This window comes from Toxotes jaculatrix, chromosome 16 (genome assembly GCF_017976425.1).
Source record: "Toxotes jaculatrix isolate fToxJac2 chromosome 16, fToxJac2.pri, whole genome shotgun sequence".
Lineage (NCBI taxonomy): Eukaryota > Metazoa > Chordata > Actinopteri > Toxotidae > Toxotes > Toxotes jaculatrix.
This window is the reverse complement of record NC_054409.1, coordinates 20465865-20484031: the sequence shown is the minus strand read 5'-3', so window position 1 is coordinate 20484031 and position 18167 is coordinate 20465865. Positions and strand designations below refer to the sequence as shown.

The window sequence follows — 18167 nt, the reverse complement described above, 5'->3', positions numbered from 1 at the left end:
TTGATCTCTGTGATTATATATTCCAAATAATTGCATGCCTTCCCTTTTTTGTTTTATTGCCATTTCTGCTGTACGACAGCGCAGGTCCAGGAGAGAGGATCTGTAACAACACTAACACAGTGTACCTGTCAAACATCAGCAGCGACCCTCTATTTTTCTCTGTGGCTCCTTACTCACCTCTCACCCGCTGACATTTCAGATGAGACGGTCCTCTTTGTGCAGCGCAGCGTCCACATTGATTCAGTCTCATCCATGTTACAACCAGCCTGCCTCAGTGGAGCGGAGTGTGGCTGCTAAGCTCCAACACTGCTCCCTGAAGGCACAGTGGAGCACTGCAGGTTGGCACACTGCAGCTTTGCGAGCAGATTGTGCCCTTTGAAAAACTACAAACATCCATTTAATGTGTCCCAAACAGACTTTAAGTGTTTATAGTCTCCGCTGAATAATAGATGGTTTGCTCCAAATGGCTACAGCTGAGCAGTTCTATTACATTAGCTCTCTATGGTAAGGATGATTAATTTTAGGATCACATGCTGTTTCAATAAATAGGACTATTACTCACTTTAGAGCACCTTCATCTGAACATAGAGGTTTGGTTCTATTGTATCAGCTTTTCAACTCCCAGACTCGTTAAAAAACAACACGAGTGTGTGTGAGTGAAAGAGATATTTTTGGTTCATATAACGTCACATTCAGTGCGTGGAAAGTCTGAAAAGATTGGGTGGGCTTTAAATGTATATCCATTTTGAAGCTAATGGGCTAATACATGCAAAAATACTATAGTGCTTCAGGCGAGTTTCAAACATTTATCATTCACTGCCACACTTTCCTCTCCCTTTTTATTTGTTCCTTTTCCTATGTCTGTTCCCACATTTGCTCTTTTTATTTTTTGTTTCATGTCCTTGTTCTCATCATCTACCTCATCCCTTCTTTATTTCCTTCCTGCTTTGTCCTTTTTCCATCCTTCTCTTCCTCTCGGTTTCTTTCCCCCAGGTGAAGCAGCATGTAAACACATCTTCAAGATCCCTCTGTGTAACTTGGTGGGCCGCAGCATTGAAAGACCCCTCAAGTCCCCTCTGGTCAACAAGGTGCTGACGGCGCCGGCCCCGACCATGGTGACCCCGACTCCCCTCATCTCTGCAACACACTCACTTTCCCTGTCCCGCATGGAGATCAAAGAGATAGCCAGCCGCACACGGAAGGAGCTGCTCGGTAAATAACTGCTAAACACCTATTAGTCAATTTACTTTGTGTTCATGTGACAGTGACCCCACAACCTGTTGTTTTACACTTTACAGAAAAACAAAAAAGGTTCTCTCTGCTTCCAGCCTTTATGCTAAGCTAGGTTCAAATTGAAGATATGAGTAGTATCGATCTTCCCATCTTATGCTCCACAAGGAAGCAAGTTTTTCGAGTATTTCCCAAATGTCAAAATTGTCAAAGTCGTGTCCATTTTCTGTTGCCTCTTACCAATGAAGGCTTGACGGAGGAACCAAGTGGGAAGTCAGACAGTGGAACAGTCAAACAGAGGAAGATGAGCAAGAAGAACACTGAGGAAGAGCCCAAAGCACGAGCACTGACGTCAACAAACAGTGACAGGTGACAGTGACAGATTCAACAGCAGCAACACATTTAACAGTTGCTTCATGTTTTGTGAGCCTGAGTCATATCTTTTTGTGCACAACAACAGGTTAGCCTCAGAGTCCATTGAAGCAGACCTGGACGTCCAGCTGCATTGTACGTCCAGTTCGGAGGCCGAGCCAGAGAAGGTGGTGCTGCGAGCGGAGAGCCCGCCTCTCGCGTTCGGCCTCACAACATCCTTTGAAGAAGATGTCCTGGACCTAAAGTGAAGACAATCCCATCGTGCACTTCTCTGCCCACCCACTCCTGTACTGTCACCATCATTTTATTGTTTTGGTTGGTTTGTTTTTAAGTTGTTGTTTGTTGGATCCTTTTTTTTTTCTTGCCAGCTTTTTTGTTCATATCCCTGTATCTTGGGGTCTCCCCATTCATCGGATAAGATGGGTGCAGTGGGAGTTAGAAGCCGTGTCTGTGTGCGTATTTTCGTGAGCAGCCCCTCAGCCACAGTGTGTTGGGTGTTTGTGTTGATCAGCAGTAAATAACCCAAAGAGGCGATGAGGTTGTGTAAAATGCCGTGGTTTGTTCAGAGTTCTGCCACAGCTTCGAGATAATGTTAACGGTTTGATCCCAAACCACAAACTGAATGTAAATCTGCACACAACAAGGCACGACAAAAATCTCTACGTTCACAGTTCCCTCGGAAGTTGCTAGAGCTTAATATGTGTTGTATATTATGTGATTATTTCCAATCCACTTTCAAATGTTGTATGATATGCATATGTATGTGTACATCTGTTTATACATGAAAATGCATACACAGTGACAGGCGTGTATGCTTGTCATGCCTGTGATGCATATTTATAGATATATTATAAAAATCCATTTTATTCCCATATTTAGTAAAAGTATGATGTTTTATGCTCTCTGCACATATTAGTCCTTATTCTTCTCCTTATTCACAGCACACAGGTAGACAGGGCTTGAGGCAAAGTCTCCCACAAGTGCCATTTCCCAGCATCCTTCACTAAACTACACCTCGAACAGTCACCATATTCCGGTGTCTGACAGTAGCAGCCATGATTGTAGTCCACATTAGATTATTACAGTGACCCACAAATCCTTTCATCTAGTATAAATTCACTTACTGGAGGCACGCTCGCAAAGCCACATGCACTAAACATTTAACCCCCATGAGAATGAGCTGACCTTAAATCTGCATGAGCCGCCTTTGCTGCAAGGATTTTGTCTTCTGCGCCAAAAAAATAGCTTCCTTGAAAATCATGAGGGCTGCAACATCACACCAAACATAACAGCATAAAGCAAACTGCAACCTGAGACAACTGAAGAGGTGGGGATGGAGGAAAAAAAGGCTTTTTTTTTTTTTTTTTAACTCGTCATCTGTGATCAGGTACAAAGGTACAGCAAGGGAATTATAGACAAAAACACAAGTTTTAGCCAAAAAAAACTAAAGTTATAATACAGAATATTGTCATAAACTGAAATGGTAAAACATAATTTTGTCAAAAAATATAAATGAGCTAATATTACCATGACTACTTACTACACTAAAATAAAATTAAGTTTGAAATATTTTTAGTTTTTGTCTCTTTCTGTATGTGGAATGTGCAGAAAGATAGTGAACTCTGAAGTGGAACCAATTATTGAAACATTAATTAAGAAATTTAAAAAAAAAAAAAAAAAAAAAATATATATATATATATATATATATATATATATATATATATATATATATATTGTTTATTTTGAACAGAACTCATTTCAAATACATACAGAAAACATAATCTGAATTTCAATTGTTGTACTTTTAGGGAAAATGCTGCCTTTACATAACTAAAATTAAAAGCAAGATCAAACGAAAACCTGAAATTGTAAATAGTGTCAGAATATTAAAGTAGAATATTACATACTAAAAAGCACTGGGAAACTATATAAAACAACTACTGGGGATTCAGCACTTGCCAGGACCAGCTACTTTAAAAATAAAATGTTTCCTATAATTGGATATATTAAATTATATAGTCAGAGATGTCATTAATTAAGCTTACAGGTTTTTAGTCAGACCCTGGTCTGGACCCTTAGCTGATTTGCCTTCATTCCAGTTCTGTCTAGAAAAGGACACCTGCCTGCTGAAGTTCCTGACACCCTCCCTTTCATTATTTGTGTACAGTGTGAACAGCAGCACACACTGAGATATTCTGAGCTTTCACTAGACCCCCTCTGCCTTCTCAGCACCCACTTCTTCCAAACTTCTGTCTTCCCAGTTAAAACATTTTATGCTGCATTCATGTCATATTGGAGTTGACCTAATTATGAGTTTCTGACTAGCAATCGCATTCACATCAAAATCCAAGTGGTGATTACGAGTACCAACAGGTCCAACTTGGCATTTAGTAATACACAAGTGCCTGAAAACAAAACAAATGAGGAAATCTCACATCATCGGAAGACTACTGCTCAGCGTAATTAAACCCAAATTTGTTTGGCATGGTGTTATATTGCCAGTGCACAGTATTCTAATCCTCACACAACCAACCACCTTGATAAGTCATTAGCATTGGAATCTCTCCCATCGCCTCATCTCTCGTTTAGCCCATGTGACATGAATACGACATAGTGCTGCGCTCACACAATGTTTAGCAGATTGGGAAGAACAGGCAAAACACCCCATATTCTGAATTGGAAGTGTTAACTGGATAAACAGCTTAAATTGTTCACTTTTCTAGCAGTTTGTTGCCAAGCGAAAGCAGATACAAAGAAAGTATAAATCTAATTAAGTTATTGGGGATTTTATTTTGATCTAAATGCCATGTGATGTGATTCATTTGCAAACATTCTGCCTACAGTTTGTTGACATGTCTGTAGTGTCTTTCACCAAGTGGGAGATATTACCTGTTTCAGGTTTTTTTGTTTTTTCTGACTGACATGAACATTTTTTCCACTCAGCTGCTCGTAATTATGGTTTGAGCGACAATGGTTTGAGACATGAACATGGTATGATTCTTATGCCCAAACTGAAATAACCTTTATGACTTCATTGAGATTATTTTTATTTATACTTTAGAAAGCTGCCTCTGAAACCACAGAAAACATTTTACAACTGTTTTTCCACAGTCTAAGTAGTACTCCTCAATTAAACTGAACTTCAAGTGTAAAACCAGTGGAGTGCCCTTTTAAAGAGTAAAAGAAATTGCAAAAATGTATATTTAAAGACCACAAAAGGCATGTTAGTCCAGGTTCTTTAGGTTTTTTGTTTGGGCAATCAGCTCTGCAGCAACCCAGGCCAGGTGCAGACAATTACCTGCAATTACCTCACTGGCAGGATAAAACACCTGCAGTGACCTGAGCCCTGATGAAGCAGCAGTAGCTCAGGGGCATGGGTCTTGAAAAGTTTGGTCTCAAACACAGACGCTTCACTTAGATGATCATCCTCCTCAAATCAATGATAAGAAAACACTTTATATTTACTGAGAAAGTTGAATAAGTCGTGTGAGTCGGTGTGAAATCTGAATTTAACATGAAACAGGGAAAGTGCTTTGAGTACTGAACACTAGGCAGTCAGTAAAACCAAAGGAGAAAGCTTTATGGGTTAACAAGGCAGACTGAGAGCAGTGGGACTGACTGTGCTGAAATCGGTATGCGAGCGCCTCTGTGTGGTGGTTTCACAACACAGCAGCCCTCAGATCCTGCATGAGCCTCCTCCCCTTCCTCCTTTTTCCCCTCCTGCCTGTCTCATTGTGAACACTTCCAACACTATAACACAACTCAGAAAACTAAAAAGGGAAGAAGAAAAAGAAGAAGAGGGGGATGGGGTGGGGCGGGTTCTTACAAAGGTACTCTAATTTTGTGTTTATTGCTCTGAATGAGTGTGGGTGACTGGGGGAACACCGCTTCTCCCACTTATGTTGTTCTTATTTCTCCTGTGTTCCTGTCACGTACTCTTTGTTTCTACCTCCCCTTGGCATTTTCACTGTTTGTTTGTTTTTGTTTTTTGTATTTGAATCTATAGTTACTGTTTAGACTGTTGCTGAACCTCTCTGTGATATCAAAACAAAAGAAAATTCACAAAAAAAACACCAAGTGTCTTAAAATATTGTATTGCCATCGTTTTTAATGCCAAGTACTACTTGTAAATGTTTGTGTATCAAATGTGGCCTCAAATGAAACTGAACTATATTATTATGATTATTATTATTATTATTACTATTATTTGAGCAGTTATTTTAAACAAGTGCTGTAGACCACTGCTGTGAAAGTAATTGATTCTGTTCATTGATATGTAATAAATATTTATGAAATTTGAACTCTTTATTGGTTTGTTCTTTGTTTCTGGAAATTTTGAGCACTGTTGGACAACCAACAGAGTTTTTAATTAATCTTGGAATAATCAGTGCCCCACGGTGCACCAGGAGTCGAAAGGCAAAGAGTTGCTGTTCTGGTGTGAGCAGCTCACACAGGCTTATGTCAAACACTCTGTCTGTGGTGTCTAAAGAGGTGTTTAACGCAACCAGGAACCAGATACTGTATTTGAAAGGAAACCTGTGGAGGAAAACAAACAGCCAAAAAGCCCTCACTGCAGTCTTAGCTTAGATAAGATGTTTCTTATCTTCTGTGTGCCAGCACAGCATTGTTTCTGTACGCTCACCTCAAACGTTACATAATTTTCCTTCATAATTTTTCCATTATCGATGTGGAAATCATCATTAATGGTCTCCACATTATTTCACATGCTGACAACTTTAATGGCCTGTTTGCTAGTATAAGTTAAAAGGTGTAATCTGCAGATGCTTTTTTAGTCACAAAGCTCTTCATGCATTTATTGTCAGCGCTCCAAGACAGTGGACTGAACTGCACTGTAAAGATCAAGGGGGCAAAATCTGTTTTACATCTCTTTCAACAAAACAACAAATTTTAGGCCTGCAATGAAACTGTGCAACTCATTTTTCTCTCCAAAAAGACGAATTATGGTAAAGCAAGACAGTCCACAGCCTGATGATGGCGCTAGATGAAAAGTTATGGAATCACTAAAGCTTATTACAGCTCATCCTGTGGATAACATGAACATCTGTACCACAGGAATCCATCGAGGAGTTGTTGAGACATTTCACTAAAACCAAACTGACAATCACCATTTGACAGGCTTCATCCTCTGGGTACTATGAATGTTTGTTTAGTGCCAATCCATCTGGTAGATGTTGAGATATTTCACAGATAAATGAAAACGTGGATCTGCAATGTTATTTACTGTAATTACGAAAAAAACAAACCTGGAAAGTCAAAGGTCTTACAACCTGTGCTGCCACGTAGGCTAATGAGGAGCTCGGCTGTGATTATCCAAGCAGCCACACAATTAGTTCTCTCAGAAGGTGAAAACCACCTGTTTGTTGATTAGTGCTGTCTGTGTGTGGCCACAAGGTGGTGATACATAATGATATAACTGTAGTGTGATGAAACCACAAAAAACGTTTAGTCCCCCCCCCCCACCCCCAGTTTATTGCCCGTTAAAGCTCCAAACTCACTTCTCTCTCTCTTTATTGAAGAAGCCAGACAAGCCAACACTCGCTGAGCTACAGACCATCCTATCCACCATAAACTGATCTCCTAACATGGGCAGCCAGGGGCAATGAAAACAGAGCTTATGGAAGTGTCACCACCTGATCTGGCAGGGGGAAAAAAAAAACTTCTTTTCACATGGCCATAAAGTTTGGGTTACTCAGCACATTTAACTACAGTGTGGTCAGTGTTTTGTTTTTGTCTTGTTTTTTGTTTTTTTTGCAAGTTCATTGGCAGAAAGAGAGAGTGACAAAAGGAGGAAATGTAAGGACTATAAAATAGAGGATATATGCCTTATTACCTTTTTCCCCTGAAGGTACAGGCAGGTTAAGACAACCACACCGTTGGAATATACAAAGGATATAGACACACCCCTGTATCTGTTGTTTGTATGTTTAACCAGATCATATGTATTGTTAAGGTTCATTCATTCAAAGGAAAAGGATTTTCCAGCCCTCTCATGTTCCCAGAGTTTATTTCTTTTGTTCAGAAAATAAAAACACACAAAACATCCCTATGACTGGTAGGAAAATCACTGGAAGTGGTTTTACTGGAAATACATCAGTCTGGAAAATTGTTTCTTGGAAGTCACGCAGGAGAGAAGACCATCTGAGAACAGACGGGAAAACCAGAACATTTCAAGCATAATGCAGCAAGTGATTTGAGCTGGATGCCATATACACCACATGTACTTTAATCATGTTCAGTATGAATACACGCCCGAGTGCCCTCAAGTCTTTCAGTAGGTCTATAGGGCTTCCCAGCTCCCTCCAGCCTCCTGGAATACAACAGAGAAAACAGCACAGTCGAAAGGTCTTACATAATAGGTGGAGGAATGCTGGAGCTTTGCCACAGACTTCTGGATCACCTCGCGCTCACACACACACACACACACACACACACACACACACACACACACACACACACACACACACACACACACATACACACATACACACACACACACACACACACACACACACACAAAGTGGGGCCCCATCCCCTTTATACTGGAACACACTGTCTCTGCACAACCAAGCAAAGTCAACAATGATCTCAACAGTCAAATCTATGGATACATTACTCAACTAACAAATTATGTTCAAGAAAAGAATGGGTCAGCTTAGTTGTGATTTCTTTTATTTCCTATAAAAATGCACCTAAGGAGTCAAAAACATCACTGTATACAATAATCTGAATAATAAATTATTATTAGAATACTTTAAAAATAGTCCTGAAATACATTTTCACAGATAAAATTTAAATATTACACATCAGAGCACATCTTCCACTATTTCCTTCTGTTCTTGCTTTTCCTGCAGGTTGTCGTAAGATTTATTTCTCAGTCCAAACTCTGTGTTAGGTGTCCCTTCTTCTTCCTTACAAGGCACTCTCGCAGTAAAGGCATCAACTCACTGAGTGGTATTAAAATCTTCCAACACATCATCAGCGGTCATGCCGGGATCCATTATGTTTTTTGTTGAAGGTACTATGCAAACAAATGTTAACACAACAGATTGAATATCCGCACAGGAAACGAATGACGCCACCATGGAAACGCCACCACATGAAAGGTGGTCTGTGTTGTGTGTAAACACAAAAAGGGGAGCAGGGATCAACATACTGTGCAGTGCTGGAAAATATTCCCAAGTGACTCGAGCCAAATGTCTACAACTGTCCATTTCAACAAAACCTGGTTTAAAGAAAAACAAAACGAGCAACAACCTTCATTTGCATTTTAAATACATGAGTACAGTACAAGATGCCAACTTCACTTAACTTTTAAGACTCTTCTCACATTTGTAAATAAAACAAAAAAAAAATACTGACAAAATCTCACAAAACCCAGCATTGGCATAATCACACACTTTGCAGTACAATGCACTCTCACTGACATTCTTGTCTTTTACGTTCTCCCTCCCGGGAGGCCTCTCGGTATCGTCCTCCTGCTTTTTCTGACACGAGCCACAAATTGTATTTGATCTTATGAGCCAGAGCACCACTTCTCCTTCAGTGCCTCATCTCTGGATATTCAGGCATACGCTGCAACTGAGATGAGAATCTGCAGAGCCATGGAGACACAAGGTATCTGTGCGAAGATGTAGGCTAGAGAGCGGGTTGGCGCTCGTAGGGCGAACAGGTAGGCAATGCTGTGCAGCAGACGGCCCACGAAGAAGACAAGGAAGTGAAGGCGGGCCACAGCCAGTGAAGGTCCAGTCAGGGAGTAGATGGCTCCCAGGAAGAGGAAAGGGAGGATGTTCTCCAAGTCATTAAGATGAGCTCTGTTGGAGAGAAAAGATCCAGTCAGATCTCACACACTTACACGTTGGTGACTAGACTCACACATCTGTTTTTCAGGACCTGTAATGTCGTGACTCAGCTACCTGTAATGTAGTGAAGTGATGAACAAATGAATTACCAAGCCAGTGTTTTTTTTTTTAAAGAGAAAAAAAAAGAAAAATAGAATTTGTACACGTCTGCCAATGCATAGTGGTTTCCTATCACAAGGTTCATGGATAGTCCAGGACAGACAGACAGACAGACAGACAAGGAAAACAGAAGGGAAAGTTTTTACAAGCAGGAAAAAAAAATCTGCTTTCCTCACCACTGTCACAGATCATGACAAGTTAAAACAAAGCCAAGCAAAACTACCCTAGGCTGCCAGTTCTTTTTGGGTGAGTGGAGGAAAACACATGGTCTGAGTGTAGTGTTGCAAAATCAGTTGGCAATTAATGTGCATAACCTTGTAACACAGGGTTTTCCAAATCAGATACAGAATAATAATTAGAGTTGCAATATCCTACTGTAGAAACTGCAGGGAAAGAAGTGAAAAGCATTTCTGATGCTAGCAGTGGAAAGTAAACACGTAGGACATTTATACGTGTACTTTTATATTTAGTATTTTTCATTGAATGTCACTTTGTAAGCTAGTTAACATTTTACATGAGCTCATTAATAACATTTTTATACATTAACTTACTACAGTATATAAAATACTGCTTTGGTTGTAAAATTCTACTTAAACATTACTGCATGAGAAATAAAAATCCAATGATAATCCAGTTATATAACACTCCTGCGTTGAGTACTCTACTATTTAGGCATACTTATACTGTCAGTACATTTGGCTAATGATATTTACGTACTTATGCAAGACACCTACTTGTAATGGAGTATTTTTACGTGGCGATGCACAAGAAAGTACATCAGTACAAGTAAAGTCGTGGCAGTGTTAAGCTTTCTGCTCTCACCTCCGGCATCTTTCCACAAGTGGATCCTCTCTGTGATACTGTAAACCTCCGTGTCTCAGCGCGTCCTCGGGGTTGGCAAAAGCCTTTCAGGAAAGAAAAAAATTAAGTTTTCACTGAACAGTTCCGCGGTGCCTCAGTGTGCGCTTTCACCGCTATTATCCTTAAAATCTGTCTAAATCACGGACTCACCTTTTTGCGCAGTCTCACTTGTCCCGTTATTATCGCTATAATGTACATTTTTATCACCAGGAGCACGCCGTAGAACACAAAACAGGAGAAAACCTCGTTTCTTATCATGACTGCCATTGCTGTTTGAATGAGGCTGTCCAAAGGGAGTTGCGGAGGAGAGCTCTGTGACCGGGACGTGCGTAAAACCGCTGAAAGTGAGAGTGAGTCCGAAGGGAAAGCGTTTTTGTACTGGTGGTCGTGAATCCACCCACTCAGCGCTGATGACAGGTTAACCACAAGAGACGGAAATGTGTCATTCGCGTTTCCGTGAATCCCAGAGTCAAGAGACACTGGCACGCTAATATTGGTCCCCCGAGGCTATACTGACATATAGTCACAAAAGTTACTACTGGAGCACAGTGAAAGTCCGTATTTAACCATATCCTGTTTTATATTTTCAAATTATTCTTCCTGACACCTGTAAGTAGTATTTTATCGTTATGGCTGTTACCGGATGGAGGAAATCTGAAATATTTTGCACACTGAGGCAAACTGTCTCTTTTTCCGTGTGAAATCATAACGTGAATCACTGCACATGAGTGTCCTGTTAAGGAGAAGCTCTGCATGGTTCAGGGTCATTTTGTAACTGAAAGAGTCAAAATAAGGCCACGTCCATTCTTCCTAACCCCTGAACCAGTCTGCCCCACCCTCTCCGCCTTCTTAAAAGTTAAACCATTTAGGTTTTAATCGGCAACCCTTTCTACAACTTACGTCTGTTAAATGTCAGATTAAGACTGTTGGCAAAAAAGGGAACTCCCCTTGCCATGCTCATTTGGTCTGAGTCAGAGAATGTTACAGAGGTCTTACTTGGAAGACGTTTTCATGTTAGACTGCTGGCAAAACATAGGCTCTGACACTGGTTGCAAAACATGGGACATTTCCAGCTTAGTCTAGATTCGAGTGGTGCCATGAGCCTGCATCGTAGTTGCTCAACACCATAATCTGTCATCATTTTACGTAGTACAGTGTTGTGAAAACATATTATCGATGACAGCAGTGGTACAATGTTGTACATTTACTTTAGTACTGCACTTAAATACATTTTTAAGGACTTGTACTTTATTTGAGTGCCTTTATGTTACTTATACACTTCTCCTCCACCACATTTCAGAGGGAACTATTGTTCTTTTTATTCCACTACATTTATCTGAAGTACTTCAAAATTTTACTTAAGTGCAACACTTGACTAATTGTACTCAGTAGCTTTCCGCCACTGCTTAGATTCCTTTTACATTATTGTATTATACTTGTGGTGAAAGATCTGAATATTTCTTCCACCGCTGGATATCAGGGTAATAAAATCTGTGATACAACTCATCTGGAAAAATCCTCTAAAAAACAAGACTGATCTGATTTTGAGAAAAACAAAAAACGTCACTTGCATCATATTTCAACACCAATCAATGCTTTTATTGCGCATTTCCTGTGTATTTCATCATGTTTATTTACATGTTTGTATTATAATTCCTCTTGGTCAAGTGTCAGCCATCAGTCCCTTGAGCTTGCCAGTCCAAGGTGAGAGAGCTGCCTGAGCTGGTGTCATCACAGCAGTCCTCAGCATCAGAGAAGGAGGACATGTAGTGGAGACCTGTCACTCTGTGGTAGCCTCCTTGAAGCATCTGTGGGTAGGAGGAGAGCTCCATGGCCCTGCGGCCGGTCCTGTTCACTCTAACAGTCCACATGTCAACCAGCTGGGAACACATGGCACAGCCCATGGTGTGTGCCAACAGGTCAGGAGACAGGTTATTCTGGGATATACAGCTATTCTACACGCTCACACAGGTGTCGGTGTGTGTATTCATCCTCACTACATGTAATTCACCAGCCTCATAAATGTATTTTGCATTTTTTTGGATGAGGACAGGAAGAAACATTTCAGTAATACACATACTTATGACACTGAAATATATTTCCATATTCCGAGGCATGATATTTTCATGTATCTCTAACAATCTATATATTTGTAATATATTGTGGAATGTATTTGCAAAACATCACAGTGCATACCAATTATTACTATTTCATACACTGTCAGAACATGATCTTATATGTTCCATGTATTTTCCAGGTATGTCTAACCATGACGGAATAAAGGCGACATATGGACGATATATTTTGCAAATATTCATGTAAATGGAAAAATACTGATATATACTGGCACTGTCAGTTTTCTGTTTTTTCTCTTTTCAGCAGTGCAGTATGAAGAAAGAAATTATTACTATTATTATTACTATAAATAAAGGATATTTATTGCAAAATATATGTGTAGTGGTTAAATATACTTGAACAGTTTTATTAAATAAATGTACAGTTCTTATAAACATTCAAATGAGAAAATTTCAGAGTTCTACAATCTGAATGTAGAGAGTACACTGACTGAGTCCATGCCAGTGCCTGTGAGTAAGTGTTTTCCCAAGTTATGTTTACCGTTTTTTCCTCTATAAAGGGCCTGCAGTGAAAAACACAGATAAACAGGGAAAGGGAGGTGCACCCCAAAGCACCACAAAACAAAAAGGGCAGCTTCTGATCAAGTTCTGTCCTGTTGTAAAGCAACCAAAACACCACAACAGTCTTAGATCCAGCCCTGCCTGCAGGATCCGACACGGGTAACCGTCAGTTAAAAGGTCATGGACTCATAACCAGTCTGTCTCAAGGTGTTCTCTGTCTCTCAGAGCTGTCAGGCACGGCATGTAAATATTTGCTTTTGCAAAAATCACTGAGATAGAGTTCGAGAGAGCAGCTGAATCAGTGTGCTACAGTCTTTCCAGCAGCTTTCTCTCAGCCCAGGAGACAACTCATCTGGTGACTCGCTCCTCTGACGATACTGCAGCACTTTGATTCAGCTTTAGCTGGGTGCAGGAGAGCAGAGCCTGGCTAATGTGGCCCATACCACTTCGATCAATGAATTACTGAACGTGTCCTGTTATTTGTCCTCTCTTCAGCCTGATGAAACATAGGTGTCACCTAAGATACGATAAATGCCTGTTGAGAGAAATAGAAGTTAGTGGCAGGTTAATGTAGAGAACAAAATGTTCTTCTCTTGTATCAATCAATCAATCAAACTTTTTTTGTATTGCACCTTTCATACAGGATAGTGAAAATCAGTTTGCTTTGAAAATGAAAAGCTGATGATACAGTTGTTCAGGATTTAAGGCTCCTGTGGCAAACACCTATTTTAACTCTCTGAACCCAACAGGAAAATAGTAACCGTGCAGTCCTACTCGGAGGTAAAATGGGGGAACCCACTCAAGTGTTCATAATCTGGAATATTAAAAATGTATGTATAAACCAGGCAGAATCCAGTTTGTTCTGACAGCTGTAACAGTGAACAGAAATCACTTCCCCAAGAGTTATTTTAGCCAACATTGCGCAAATGCTTCCGCATGGCAAGCAACTGTGGATGTGTGCTCTATACAATTAGTCGACATGTTCAGAACAGTAACAGAGCTTCAAGAGAATCTGTGCAACAAATCTTTTGTTTTGGAGAGGCTGCTCTCACGCTGGCACACATATTTCAGAGCATAATTGGTTGATTAATGTAGCTCTCAACCTGCCCTCCTAAATCTACCATCTGACCTTCACCGTGTAAAGCAAGTGCACAGAAAGACTTAAATGATGAGGATAATAAGGACAAGTGGTCCGCTGCTACTTGCCACACCCATCCCATCCCAGCAAGAAGACACAGCAGATGCTACCCTCATTAATCCAGCCTCAGACTGACCCTGCTGTCCTGGTTTCTCACAGTATTGTGATGCTGATTTAATATTCAATGGCTTGTACAACTCCTCCTATGGGATATTTAATTATTCATCAATACAGTATATCTGTTGTCTTATGAGGTGCACCCTGCACAGCGTAAATGTAAGCATCCCAGCTTCCGTGTAACCTCTGTCAGTAATCCATAACCGTGTCAAAGCTGCATGTTAGACACACACGCGGTGCAGGAAACGTGCCAGTGTTCTGGCAATGTGATGTGATGGATGCTGCAGATGCGTGTGTGTATGTGCGTGCACATGAAAGTCAATCTCCTGTCCGAGTTTTTATTTTGTTTTTGGCTCTTACCTGAATTGTGCAGAGTGTCTGTTCTCCTGTCTTTGAGAATGCTCAGTATGGGCATCATTTCCTCTTAGCGGCCCGGTGTGTTTTCCTCCCAGTCTGCCTCTGTCTGGGCTGGATACAGCTCAGCATACGTATGGGACTCGAGATGACATCACAGCTGCTCACTTTAAGAGTCGCTGCCTCCTTCTCAGATTAAAATAAGTAAATCCTCTCTCTCTCTCTTTCTCTCTCCCTCTCTTTCACTCATATACAGTTAACTACATTCTTTCAGTAGACAATATCCCATCCTTATAGCTGCCTTTTGATCATAACTTTACTATAAATGATTAGTGATGAAGCTGCAGTCAATGTATCAAGGAAAGTAAGTACACATCTAAAAATATACCTAGTTTAAAGGAGTTCTGTATTTCAAAGATTAAGGGCCCCATTAAGTGAGGGATTCAGACGAGACAAATTTAAAAGAGACTAGTGAAAACTGATGCAGCAGAGGCCAAAATATTCTGATTTATAAGCTGTGGCATGTCTGGATTTACCCTCTTGGGACCCCCTGGGTTAAACTAAGCTGCTGGGCTCCTATTAACCCCCTATTCCTCCTGGAATAATATCAGGTAGCATCAGGTTTGCCATTTTAGGAAATTCTTTTCAGTTTCTTGCAGAAAGTTAGATGCCGCTGAAGCTGGTTAGCTTAGCTTAGCATAAAGACTAGAAACAGAGGGAAACAGCTAGCCTGCTCTGTCAAAAAACAAGTTTTTACACTTTGGCTTTTATACAGATAAAAAGAAAACACATTCAAATCAAAGACCAGGCAATTTTAATCATTTAACCAGTCATAATTAATTACATCAGTTATACAGACATTGAGACATCCCATTGAATTGAGGTCAACCACTTAAGTCCCATGTTTCAAAGCATCACCATTATCATGACCACAACAGCCACACACTATAAAATGGAAGGAAAACACGAGCCAGTGAGATCCTGTTGTGCTGTGTGCTGGTGGATATTACTGCTGAATTCTGTCCAACCACAGCAATGCTTGTATCTCAGAGGGGAATGGAAATCTCACACGCATAGCTACGTGCTGTAACACAAGCAAACAAACTCACAGGTGGGGATCAGTAATTGCCACTCGACATTTTTTAACACTGCAAAATAATAAGCTGCACTGCCCCAGTTTGTACTGTCAGCTGTTCAAACTGTTACATGCTTGATTGCTGTCCAGTATCTCTTTGATGATAGAGCTAAGATTGCACAAAGATTTGTTTTCATTTCATTGCACTTAATCCCCCAAAAGGTATCTAAACACAGCACACATATTCCCACAGTATTAATATTACCTCTTGTAGATTTAGTCTGGACATGTGTGAAAAGAAAAACTAACACGACAAAAGTGATAAGACAAATTAATAAGTCAGAGCCCTCTCTTATCAAAATGGATGAACTGCTCTTTGGACACATCAACAAATAAAATGTGGGGGTTGCCATAGGCCATGGACCAGAATAAAGTTAGTTATAGCAAATGATGACTGGTTTCCATTTAGTTTTTAATCATTTTGGTTCTGGGTGATTCAGGAGGGTGTGGCGACTCTGAGCTCTGCTTGCCAGACTAATGTTGGCTAGGTTGCAGCGCAACCATTAAAAACCACTTCAAACTTAAAGTGGGTATAATGGATATTTCTATAATAATTGAAAACAATTAGGATTTCAGCTAAAAAGCCCTAAAAGCTTCTTAGCTTTTACAGACACTATCTCCTCTCACTAATATGAAATGCAAAGCTGATTTGCAATGTTGACTTTTGGTGTTCATAAAAAAAATGTTTACAGAGAAAAAGAACGCCTGCAATCAACTCTTCACTCTTGGAAACTTCCACTTTCAGGGCTTTCAGAGTTTCAGGGCTCTGTTAAATGGCTTAATTACACTGAAAGTAAAATCTAATATAGCGACCGTTAATGGAATTAGGCATACCTGTGATTTTTCTGCAATGACAAGCCAAAATATCTGCGGTGAAAAGTCTATTAAAACTCCTCAGGCATTTGGGGTAACTCTCTGCTTTCCTTGCTGTGCATATTGCCAGGAGGATGTTGAAGCTGCTCTTCTGATAATTAGACCTATATTATGTGCTGAGCTTGTTGAAACTGTTGGACTTAATCAGATTAAGTATGTTTCACAAGTCTGTCTTGCTTGTCTTGCAGCCTCTTAGTAGTTCATGACACAAAATGAGGACTTTAAAAAAAATAAAATCTAATTTTAATTTTTTAGAGAATAAGCAAACTTTGAATCTATGTAGAATATAAGCAAACTCAGTGTCTTCATTTTGAGGCTGAGCTTTTTTATGGATGTGCCATGCTCAGGTTCAAGTTGGGCTGAGCTATGCTGGGAATTTATGAGGTCAGCAAATATTACGTATTTGTTAATATTAGTTATATATTAGTTAATATATTAACTAAGTGAAAAGAAGAAGGTGCAAGTCTTCCCACCCAAACCAAACTAAGAGTAGAGCGAGGGAGTTGTAAATCATTTGTACGTGCCCGCACAGTAGTAATCAGGCAAAATATGTAAAACCACCTGTGCAGGTGCATTGTGGGTGTGTAAGGGCTTGAAGGCACTGCATACCAAAGTAGGATGACAGTATTGTGGATCATGAGTTATAACATTATCATATTTTTCACATTTCAGGTTGTAATTTGTGTGTGTCTATATTTCAGATTTAATTTTTGTAATGTTGCTACAAAAAACACTAGCAGAAAAAGCTAAATATAAGGACTACTGAATCGTTACGTGAATACTACTAAATTTAGTCATTTGACATTGAAAACTACAGGTTTTTGCAGATAATTCTTGGTCCTTATTTGTTCACAAAGGCTTCGAGATTCTGCACTGCCACTCATTTGTATTTATTATCTTGTCTTGTGGTTATTTAGACTGGTAATAGCTGAGTAGCAGTATTTATCCAAGTGGATCTTTCACTTCTGCAGGAGATAATTGCTAGTGATTATTGACAATCAAAAAGATCTGAAAACAACATATTAACTGTGGATTGGTACTTCACGTAATATGGTATGATTTTAATGATTTTACCATCAATCAGTGAATGTAAATTGACTATAAATTAAGATTTTTTCATTTAATACTATCCTCTGATTTTATAAACACAAGAAATTCTCCCAGATTTCACCCTGGCACTTCTTGCATTGATTATGATGTAGAATGGATTGCAAAATTTAAGACAGTCTACACAACAATATGCAATGTTTCTATTGATATTTCAGATTAAATCTTAGTTTCAGCAATTTCAATTATCAAACAAAAATAAATCCTCTGAGCATCTCTGCACATTGGATGCTTCAAATAGCAGCCACAAGTCAGTGCAAGGGCTGTTTGAACATCTTGAATTGCCCAACACACACTTGTTTACCAGTCTGATCTGTGTGTGATTAAAATATTTTTAAAAAAAGGACAAGATAAGTACAAGATCT

At 39.7% G+C, this 18167-nt stretch overlaps 2 protein-coding genes across 6 annotated transcripts in view; one reads left to right on the top strand and one right to left on the bottom strand.

Annotated features, from left to right (window-relative positions):
• Window positions 1-2512, top strand: part of garnl3 (GTPase activating Rap/RanGAP domain like 3) — a 53410-nt gene extending 50898 nt beyond the window's left edge. For all 5 annotated transcript variants that reach the window (XM_041059390.1, XM_041059387.1, XM_041059389.1 and 2 more), the window contains 3 exons: window positions 994-1212; window positions 1479-1599; window positions 1691-2512. In XM_041059390.1, the coding sequence (XP_040915324.1) occupies window positions 994-1212; window positions 1479-1599; window positions 1691-1850 (500 nt within the window). In that variant the 3' untranslated portion in view covers window positions 1851-2512. The remainder of the gene's footprint in view (window positions 1-993; window positions 1213-1478; window positions 1600-1690) is intronic.
• Window positions 2513-7830: 5318 nt separating this feature from the next.
• Window positions 7831-10880, bottom strand: ptges (prostaglandin E synthase). The gene is made up of 3 exons (XM_041059574.1): window positions 10593-10880; window positions 10404-10486; window positions 7831-9434 (listed from the first exon to the last, which is right to left on the bottom strand). The coding sequence occupies exons 1-3, from the start codon at window positions 10707-10709 to the stop codon at window positions 9185-9187; spliced, it is 450 nt and encodes a 149-aa protein (XP_040915508.1). The 5' UTR covers window positions 10710-10880; the 3' UTR covers window positions 7831-9184.
• Between the last annotated feature and the right edge of the window lie 7287 nt (window positions 10881-18167).